Below are 10,325 nucleotides of genomic sequence, written 5' to 3'. Positions count from 1 at the left end.
CTGCGGCGCGGCCTGCTGGGCTGGGGCAGCGCCGACGCCTCCTTCCCTGCGGGTCTCGGCCCACCGACTTCAAGAGAAAGGCGGATCATCTCCGGGCCTGGGACGGGCGGTGTCTTAGTGGGACCTCGCTGGGCAGAGTTCAGAGGTGCGCGCGTGTATTCCCAGCCCTCGAAAGCTGAGGCAGGAAGATCTCAGGTTCGAGGACATCGAGTTCAAAGTCAGCTCTGAGTACAACAGCAACAAAGTGCTAGGCTGTCAGCGCCAGGGCTCGCGCTGTTGGGGCAGAAGGGCAAGAAGTCAAGCAGCGGGCGTAGATCACCCTGCACATTGGCCCAGGTCCAAAGCCTCGCTCCCAGCGCCCTCCCCACCCAGCTTGTCCCTTGCGATGTGGCCCGGTGGCTCAGCTTGGAGGACTGTTAGAAGGGAACCTGCTTAGGGACTGGAGAGGCAGGCGGTCCCTGCGACCTCTGCCACCCTGGGGTTGGGCCTGGCCTGGCCTGGAAGGTGGGACTCGGACTGCAGGCGCGGGGAACACGTGATTGCTCACAGCCGGCCCTCACACAGCTTCCGCCCGAACCGCGAGACCCAGGGCCCAGTTCCACGACCCGCACCCTGCGGGAGTCCAGGTGGGGCGGCTTCAGCCTCCCGGTCCCCTCCCACACAAACCATCCCCTGCTGTCTGCCTCTGGGCTCTCGCTGCAGTCCGAGCCGGGATCTTGCCCGGTCCCCTCGGCCCCACACGCTGCCCTGCTCCCTGGACTCCGAGGAGCCAGAAGCCTCAGCCACCCCAGATGCCAGGGCCAGTGCCAGGCCTGGTGCCACCTTCTCCAAGGACACCCAGCTGCCGGGTCCCTCCTGGTGGGCAGAGAGCCAAGGGCAGGGCTGGGAGGGGCACAGCCCGCCTCCTGCCATCTGGGCCTCTGTCCCTCACTCTTCTGTGACCCAGGGTGGGTTTCTCTCTTGGAGCCTCGGTTTCCCACTTGTGGAATGGAAGCCTACCAGTCTCCCAGGAGCCTCGATTATGATTGACTACAGGGTGTCTGTGTCCTGCCCAGTGCCTAAGGGTCCTGTACCGCCTTAACCTCTGGCATGCTTAAGAGCTGGCCCACCACCCCCCAAAGCCCTGCACCGTACCTCAGAGTGGCCCTGGGCACCTGTGGCCAGTCACACAGCCAGCTGCAGTCACAGGCTCAGTGCCCTGAAGCCCAGCAGTGATCCTGGGTCTGGGGCAGTGACCAATCCCTACCTCGAGTCTGCTAAAAAGAGGAAATCCACCACCTCATTGCGCATGGGCTGCAGGGGCTTTTTCTGTTTGGCCCCAGCTTCTGGGCTGGGGTGTGTGGCTCCTCTGTCTACCCACCCAGCTCCAAGCTCCCCAACCCAGGACTCTGGGATCAGGAGCCATGGACAGGTAGTTGCCAGGGCTACCATAGCCAGCCCTGAGGCTCGCTGAAGCTGTCCAGGTCATCCCAGGACGACTTGAAAAACGAGGGCTACAGATAAGGGAGGGGAGCCCCAGGGAGGACCCTGCTACTGTCCATGGGTGCTCCCGGGATGGCCCGAGGCCCACCCGGAAGCCAAGCAGATGGTAGTGTCCAGACTGCCACTCAGAGCTGGGCTGAAGTGCTGGCTGTCCCCTGGCCCTGCCCAGAGACATGGTATCATTTCACCTACTGTACTTCAGAGTGAGTCCTTTTGGGTTTTTGCAGTGCTGGGGATTGAACCCAGGGCCTTTGCACTGAGCTACATCCCCAGACTCTGCATTTTTTAACTTTGAGACAGATTCTTACTAAGGCCCCCAGGCCAGGCTCAAACTTGCCGTCCTCCTGCCTCAGCCTTCTACAGTGCTAGGATTGCAGTCATGTACCAACACGCTCAGCCAGAATGAGTCTCTTAAACATAAAAGCTTAAAAAAAAAAAATAACCACAATATTATTCTCACATCTCAAAAAGTTAACCATATTCCTTAATACCATCAAACAGCTCATGAGTTTGAATTTTCCCCAGTTACTCATGACCGTATTTTACCGTGAGTTTGGATTTGAATCAGTCAGGGTCACACATCACACAGAGCTGACATTTGCCTGAATTTCCTGGAAACTAGACATTCCCTGATTACACTGTTCTTGTACTTTTGTTGAAGAAGAGACTGGGTCATCTCTGCAGTTTCCCAGTCCGGATTCTGGTTCTCGTGCCCCCCTTGTCATTTTACATGCTCTTCTGTTTCTTATGTCACATAAACTAGTGGTTGGTCTGAGAAGCTGTTTGTTATCAGCTGTTTGTCATCAGAACTGAGGATTGAACCCTGGAAGCTCTCAGCTACACTGCCGGCTCCTTTTCACCTTATTTTGAGACGGTATCTTGCTGAGTTGCCCAGAATGCAGGGCTTTGTTTCCTGGACAGCCTGGAGGGTGGAGGGGGCCCGGTGCCAGGAGGTTGGGGAGGACAGAAAGCAGATCTCGGGCTAGGGAGGAGAAGGACTGTGCCAGAGGTGGCACAGGGACTTATGGACATGAGGGGCCTCTCTGTCCTGGCTGCGGTGATGGAACTGCATGTCAGGACGCTGTCCCTCCACCCAGCACTTGCTGGGGATGTCGCCAGTTCCCAGGCCCTGTCCCTGAACCTCACCTGGATGACAGTCCCTTGCCCATTTATTCACGGAAGGAGCAACTGCTGGACACCTTGCTTATGCTGGGCTCCATGCTAGGTGCCAGGGACTCTGAGTTGGTCGAGAACCACTCGCTGCCCTGCAGAAGAGCCCAGCCAGGGCTGGGGTGTGGCTTGGTGGCAGGTACTTCCCTAGGATGCATGAGGCCCTAGGTTCCAACCTTTTGTGTTCCAAAAAACAAATCCACCCCAGACAGTCAGGACGTGGCCTTGACCCACCTGACACCTTCACCACTTGGTAACAAGGTTTGAGGGAGGCGCATCTCATGCGAATGGCATGCACACCCACTCGTCACACTCATGGGTAAAGGGTCTCCGGACTGGTCTTGAACTCACTAGGTAGCCCAGGCTGGCCTCAAACTCACAGCGCTCCACCTGCCTCAGTTTCCCAAGTGCTAGATCACAGGTGTGCACCACCAGCCTGGCCCTGGTCCCCTTCCTGTCACTAGCCACATCTTGCCTCCAGAACCATGGGTGTATCAAAAAATAGTCTTTATTGTCACAAGTATAAAACAGCAGATCACTGGCCTTTCGGTGTGTACAGGGTGTGGGGTCTGCAACCCCCAGGCCTGCCCCTGCCAGAGGCACTGCCCTGGGGTGCTTCAGAGGGGCCAGGGACACTCAGGCCTTCCTTGAAGGGGGTGCTTTCTGCAGGCAGGAGGCAAAGGAGCACAGGAGGAGATGAGAGGGGACCCCTCCGTCATTCCTGCCCACTCCACCTTTGGCACCCCCAGTCCATTCCGGGGCGGTGCTGGGGGGCCTGACACGGCCGGGACGGCTCGTGTGGCCGTCAGAGGGCCACGCGAGTGCAGCAGTGGCGCAGAAGGCAGGGCAGGAGGCCACGGTTGAGCTGGTGAAACTCCACGAGCTGCAGCAGGTCTGTGAAGCGCGTCTGGCCATCGTCCATGCTGAAGTACAGACCACCCTCGGCCTCACTCTGCAGAGCGGCCAAGGGCAGAGATCAGGGAGACACAGAGGAGACATGCAGGGGGCCAAGGGACTTGTCGAGGTCTGGCTGCCCGGAACCCTTCGTCCCCGCTGCAGGAATCAGGGGCCCCTTGGGGAGGGCGGTCACTCACTGGAAGGATGAGGTAGTGCTTGACCTTCTGCAGGTGGCACAAGGACAGGACAAAGCCGTGTGGGTTCCGCTGACTCTCCCGGACCAGGAACAGGCTGCAGGGATGGGATGGCGTTACGGAGGGCATGTGGCTGCCGCTGGGACAGGAAAAAGGGGCCCACGCTCCCATGAGGTACTTACTTATCTACTTATTTGGTGTTTTGAGATGGGATCTTGCTATGTAGCCCAGGCTGGGCTTGAACTCATGGTAATTCTCCTGCCTCAGCCTGCCAAGTACTGAGATTACAGGTGTGTGCCATCACCTGGCTCCAAAGGTACTTTTTCTTCTGCATCTGCCCCTAACGTCTCACAGCTGGCCCTGCGACACCAGGTGCTTGGCCGTATTTACTTTGGCCACAGTGGGCTCTGGTCATGGACCTGTCCCAGACAACCCTGGCCTGCTGCCTCTCTGGGCGACACCGCCCTCCGCGGCCCTTCTCAGTTGGGTCCCCAAAGGCCCCTCTCCTCCCCGAGACCACGAATGTGCAAGGTGCTCATTTTCTCTAAAGCAACCTCCCCTGCCCGCTTCTACTGCATGAGCCCCTCAACCCCCTCCCAATGGCACAGGCTCGCCTGCACAGGTGATTTCTATCAAGTACAGCAGGCTCAGCTGAGGGCTGCAGCAGAGACGATGGGGTGTGGGCATCAGCACGGCTAGAGGCCATCGGCCTCCTGAGGCTCTGAGCAGTGCAGAGCGGGTGGCACACAGCTGAGCACCACGCCATTCCCAGCCTGGGTGCGAACACCAGCAGGGCCACACGGTGCCTGCTTGTGACTCCTGCACAGCTGAGCCAAAGCCCCACAGCCCACGGGCACATCGGTAGGGGAGCTGGCCCCTTAGCGGCCTGAGGACAGCGGACAGTGGTGACTCCTGGCTTCCCCCTCGGAACCGCCCCAGTGTCTCCATCTGGGCTCCGCCCACCCAGCCGCCTCTTACCCGTCCACCAGGCCCTGCTGCCCGATGAGCCTCTGGCTCTCTTCCCGGGAAATTCGTCCGTGGAACCAGGGCTGGGTGCGGTGGATGGCTGGGGTGAGGAAAGCAGACAGGCTCAGTCAGGGGAGGGGACCCCGTGCTCGCAAGGCACACTCAGGGAAACTGAGGCAGCCACACAGGGACCGGCGCCTCACCCACCTGTGCTGAGGCTGGTGCCCGAGCTCGGGGTGGGCAGGCTGAGGCGGTGGTTTGTCTTTCTCTGCAGAGCGGTGGGGGCGTGGGGAGTCAGGGCATGCTCGGGGTGCTCCCCAGCACCCCCCTTTCCCTCCCACTGCACCCTCACCCTCCAGGCCTGGGCCTCCTCCAGGGCAGCGCTCAGGGCCTCCCGGGGGTTCTCGATGACGCGGCCGGCGTGGCCCGAGAAGTCCATGGCCACCAGGGTGTTGTCGGAGACGCTCCTCTGGAGGGGCGAGGTGCAGGGGGTGAGGACAGCGGCCCTTCGCCGGGCGAGCCGCCCACCCGCCCTGGGTCCCGGGTACTCACCAAGGGCTGGGACCCCAAGGAGGATGGGCGCGGGTGGCGAGACTGGGCCTGCTGGTAGTTCTTGTACAGCTGCACCCCATACTAGGGGCAGGGAAGAAAGGGGGCCAGAGAGCCAGGCTGTGATGGACGCCCAGGAGCCAGGCCCTTCTGCCCGTGGGTAGGAGCTTCCTGAAGCCGGGCCCAGGACACTCAGGGCCGTGGCTGCGATGCCCTCCCCATCGGGAGGCTGGGGGCAGCGCCGTGACCCCACGTGCAGGGTTCCTGGGCCTCACCTTGAAGAGGCGGAAGGCGGCCAGCCAGCAGGTGCGGCTCTGCTCGTCCTCGCTGCAGAAGACCCGGAGCCCCTTGTGGCCGTTCCGGAGCTTGTTGGGCTGGTGGGAGAGGGACTGGGCAAGTCCACGCCTACCCGAGGACCCCAGTCTCCACAGGGCATGGGGAGGAGTCCCCGGGACAGCCCCAAGCCCTGGGCTGGCTCGGGCCCCTCCCCGCACAGCCCTGCGCGGCCTGGTCCTCACCTTGACACAGAAGCCGAAGTCCGTGGGCAGCCCGTACAGCTTGCGGCCTTGTGTTACCACGTACACGTTGGACTCATTCACATCCGCCACGTACTGCAGGTGCCTCGGGTCCTGAGCAGCACAAGTGTGCAGGACTTGGTACAGGGGGGCCCTGTTCCCTCCTACTGCATGCAAGCCACATGAGCCTCGGGACCAGAGGGACGGGACGTGCCCACGCTCACACAGCACACAAGGACGCCTGACTGCATGGGACCGAGACCACCTCCCAGGGTTGGGGCTCAGAGTTCCGATGGGGACGCAGCGTGCCAGGGCCAGGTGGCACCCGGGGACCTTACCTTCGAGGTGCCCTTGGTGGAGAAGTAAAGGCCAGACCGGCGCAGGAAGCAGAAGCAGCGTTTCCAAAGCTTCCGGCCCGAGCCTCGCAGCTGCAGGAAGCCCTGGATCTCAGGGAAGCTGTCCGCGTTCAGGAAATCCTGAGGGGGCCAGAGTGGGAGGGTGAGGCTGCCCTGCCCTGTGCCCATGCCAGGCCATCGGCAGGAGCTGCTCTGCCAGCTCTGATGTTCTCCATTTTCTCCCCAGGACTGAGGACTGAACCGAGAGCCTTCATACTGAGCCACAACCCAGACCCCGTGATTTTAGTCTTTTATTTTGATACAGGGTCTCACTGAGTTGCTAAATAGCCCAGGCAGGACTAGAACTTTCTTGATCCTCCTGCCTCAGCCTCCCACAGTGCTGGGATCACAGCGTCCTCCTTGTGCCCATTAACAAGCAAGAAACTGATGCTGCAGCCTGGACCTGACTTGTCCAGTTGGGGGAGCACCTGGCGTGGGAATCCCTCACCTGGATGAGGTCTTCGTGGGACACACCGGTGTGCGCATCGAGGCAGCTGGACACCATCTTTTCTGGGAACAGGGAGTGCTGGGGAAGACAGGGGCCGAGCTCAGGGATCAAGGGGTCAGCAACTGGGGGTCAGGGTGTCCAGGCCGGGCCCACACACTCACTGGGGAGCTCTTGAACAGCTCGTACTTGGCGAAGTTCTTCCGGAAGACAAAGCGGCTGTCTCCGCCCACAGGCCACACGGCCTGCACGTCCACCACTGACTCGTGGTCCTCCAGGCCGCGCTCTGGGTCAGGGCACAGGGCTGGGGTTGGTGCTGACGAAACGGCCTCCACCCGGGCCGCGTCCTGAGGCTCCCTGGGTCCCCGCTCACCCAGGGCCAGGTGGGGGTGGCACTCCACCAGCCCCCAGCTCTCGTCACTCAGGGCCTGCGTGCGCTGAACCAGCATCTCACACACGTGGCGAGCCGTGGCGCCCGCAGCCACCTCTACCGAGCGGCACGCCCCGTCCTCGCTGTACACCTTCACCACCTGACCCAGGGGACAAGCGGTGCTGACTGGGGGGACGGGGAGAGGTCTCCCAAAAATCCCTTTCTGCGCCCCTGGTGCCCCAACCACCCCAGGGGCCCCGATGGACCCCACCCATTTTCCCTTCCCCCGGGGAACTCACGTGGGGGCGGCTGGTGTCTCGGGGTAGCAGCCCCCTGGCACTGGAGGGCCCCCCAAGGATGGGGCTGTGTGAGGGAGGGCTGCAGAGCTCAGGGAAGGGGTTGGGGATGGAGGGCAGCGAGGTGGCCTGGCGCTTCTCCTCTGGAAGCTTCCTGGGCGGGGAGGCGGGGCATCGTCAGCCGGTGCCACCCCCAGGCCCTCCCTGCCTCCTGTCCTGTCGCCCCATGGCACCTGCTGGCTGGGATGGGTAGAGGCTGGGACTGCACCACCTCCCCAGGCACAGGGGCTTCAGGGGGCGGGGGCGTCCCAGGTGGGGGCGTCCCGGGTGGGGTCCCAGGAGTTGGGCACAGGTCTTCTGGGGGGCTGCCAGAACACGGTGGAGACAGGTCTGGCTCCATGACATCTGGGGAGGAAGAGGAGGAACCTTGTTCTGGGGTGCACAGGCCCACAAAGCTGCCACACTGTCCCCAGAGCTGTCCTCCCTCCCCCCCTCTTCATGATAATGGGCATTGAACCCAGGGCCTTTGCACTGGGTCACACCCCCAGCCCATTTTTTTTAACTTCTGAGGCAGGGTCTCACTAAGACATCAAATTGTCAGGCTGGGCTGGAACTTGTAACCCTCCTGCCTCAGCCTCCCAGAGTGCTGGGCTTACAGATACCTGTAACACCACGACAGGCTCTTGCTCCGCCTCTCCCTGGGCTTTCCTGGAATCCTTAAGAGGACAGAACGAACTCCTTCTTACCAAAGGGGACACTGAGGCCCTGGCAAGCCTCCTGACATGGTGACAGGTGGAGTCTGGACTCCATATGCAGTGCCCAGCCAGGGCTGTTCAGGAGAATAGGAGACGGGTCTGGCACAGCCTCAGACTCGGACCCGCATGCTTGCCTCCGTACGCAGGGCACACACTGCACTGGCCACTGCCCTGGGCCCCCCAACACTCTGCTGCCAGGCCCAGCTGCAGAGCCTGTTGTGGCATCGTCCAGGCACAAGTGGTTTCCAGAGTACAGGGGAGACTGAGCAGGAGGGCAGGAGTTGAAGGCCTAACCTGTGCCTTCGCTGTCCCAGTCCCTGCTTCCCGGATTGCCAGGGCAGAGCCAGGCACCTCCTCTGAGAAGCCCTCCTGGATTCCAACTGAAGAGCCCCTCTGTGCCCATTACCAGGGACCCTGTCTCATCCAGCCACTGCCTGAGCGCACTGGGTACCCCAGGCAGAGCCACAGTTACCACGTCTTAGCACCCACAGGCCCATGGACACCCAGGACCAGTGAGGACCAAGAAGCCCATGGCTTAGTAGATCCTGGGAGGATCCAGAGGAGGTGCCAAGCCCAGCACCCACCCACCCGCTCACACTGGCATCGGGGATCCCCTCGCCTGGATGGGGCCAGGCCTCTGACCCTGCAGGGAGGGCACAGAGGGTGAAGCGGCCGGTGAGTCAGGGTGGGGCGGGAAGCCCTGCCTGGGGCTCTCCATCCAGCCTTGACTCATCTGGGCTTCCTGGCTTTGGAGAAACACAAACAGCCTCTCCCCTGGCCCCCACCCGACCCACTGCAGCCAGAGGGGTGGGGGTCAGGTGCTGCTGATGTCACCTCCTCCACAACCTGGCCCGGCTGGGACCACTGGCCTGGCTGGCATCGAAGCCCCTGCAGAGCAAGCCCTTCTCAGGTGGGGGCCCCAGCGGGCTCCTTCTGCTGCTCCTGCCGGCTGCCCCGGGACTCGTTCGGGTCTACCTTTCCCAGGGGTGAAGTTCCTCTCCAGGTGTTCTGGCCAGAGGGACCAGCCCAGCAGGACTGGACAGTCAAACACGGAGGAGACAGACAGACAGACAAGGCCCCCTCCCCACAGCCATTCAGAAAGGGGGGACACACCCACCCTCAAGTCACCTGCTCCTCTCAGATCACCTCCACTGGGGAGCCCCGGAAGGGGAGGAGGAGGTGGGTCGAGCCTGAAGCCAGGGGCCCCCAAGTCAATCTGCCCCCTGAAAGGGCAACTCCAGCCCTGGATCTCCCCGCTCTGCCTCCCCTGCCCTAGCCGCCCCAGCTGCCCCAGCCCCACCCTCCTTCCTACCCTCCCAGCCTTGTTTACTTCCTGAATCTCGCCCCACCTGGCTGGCCCCAAGGGCGGGTGGCAGGCCCAGTGTGTGGGGCCAACAGAAAACAAGGCCACCTTCCCAGCTTGCAGGGTGGGGGTAAGACCGCGCTGGGGGGCCTGGACCGCGGAGACTCTTGCTTTGTCCCCATCAGGATTTATGGTGGGGGAGGGGCTTAACCTTTGGGGATGCCGGGCCCAGGGGTGGAGATGGGGAGCCCCAAGGTGACCCAGAGTAGGGGGAGGGCCCAGGCCTCTGCGATCCCGCCCACTCCCCTGACTGGAAAGCCACCCAAAGGGAAAAGGGGGGCAGCTCTTTTAAAGTTTAATTTGGGAGGAATGCTGGAGTCTCCCCAGTGGGGTTAATCATTATTTTGCATCGGGGAGGGTCCCCCCCCTCTTAGCAGGGTATGGGGGAGACGGAAGAGCAGAGTCCAGCCTAGGCACCCCCAAGGGATTCCTGGGGGCAGAGGTGAGGGCACTCTGCCAAGCCCGAGGGCTGCATTCTCCACCCTGGGATCCCTGGTGCAGCCTGCACACCCTCCCGGGCCCCCTGCACCCACCCTGCCACCTGCCTGGCCAGGGGTACCCGGGCCACCTGTCCCCACCTTCCCGTCCAGTAGGAGGTCGGGGCCTCAGCAAGGGGGGTGAACTGAGCTGAGCAACTCTTTTCATCTTGGGGAGGAGGGGACAGTTCGGAGCCCTAGCCTGTCCCCCACCAGTTAATCCCGTGGAGTTGGGGATGGGGAAAAGGGACAGAGAGGCAGGAAACGACACTGGGCACCCCGGGGGGAAGGGATGGGACTGCAGAGGGTGAAGCTAGAGGCGGCCGGCAACACGCGGGAGCCCGAGTCCTTCCACAGCGACCCCCACCTGTCCCGCACTCGCAGCGTGGAGCGCGCGCCCTGGACCTCACCGGGACCTGGCGGCCGCGCACCTGGCTGGAGGAAGAGCCCCC

At 62.4% G+C, this 10,325-nt stretch overlaps 1 protein-coding gene and 1 pseudogene across 8 annotated transcripts; both read right to left on the bottom strand.

The window, feature by feature from the left end:
• Positions 1-2,862: 2,862 nt before the first annotated feature.
• LOC117285923 lies at positions 2,863-2,980 on the bottom strand (annotated as a pseudogene).
• Positions 2,981-3,144: 164 nt separating this feature from the next.
• On the bottom strand, positions 3,145-10,325 carry Grb7 (growth factor receptor bound protein 7). Of its 8 annotated transcripts, none has more exons than XM_010620035.1 (15): positions 10,305-10,325; positions 7,513-7,684; positions 7,283-7,433; positions 6,987-7,143; positions 6,778-6,899; positions 6,617-6,694; positions 6,112-6,249; positions 5,777-5,887; positions 5,534-5,632; positions 5,262-5,342; positions 5,062-5,178; positions 4,917-4,977; positions 4,722-4,809; positions 3,747-3,840; positions 3,145-3,604 (listed from the first exon to the last, which is right to left on the bottom strand). In XM_010620035.1, the coding sequence occupies exons 2-15, from the start codon at positions 7,677-7,679 to the stop codon at positions 3,458-3,460; spliced, it is 1,611 nt and encodes a 536-aa protein (XP_010618337.1). In that variant the 5' UTR covers positions 7,680-7,684; positions 10,305-10,325; the 3' UTR covers positions 3,145-3,457. The 8 variants fall into 8 exon arrangements, with proteins under 8 accessions (XP_010618337.1, XP_010618334.1, XP_010618336.1 ...); XM_010620032.3 differs by lacking the exon at positions 10,305-10,325 and adding an exon at positions 10,241-10,259; XM_010620034.3 differs by lacking the exon at positions 10,305-10,325 and adding an exon at positions 9,163-9,285.

The sequence above is a fragment of the Fukomys damarensis genome, unplaced genomic scaffold (genome assembly GCF_012274545.1).
Source record: "Fukomys damarensis isolate Sample0158 unplaced genomic scaffold, DMR_v1.0_HiC HiC_scaffold_13, whole genome shotgun sequence".
NCBI lineage: Eukaryota > Metazoa > Chordata > Mammalia > Rodentia > Bathyergidae > Fukomys > Fukomys damarensis.
This window is presented reverse-complemented; position numbering and strand designations above follow the sequence as displayed.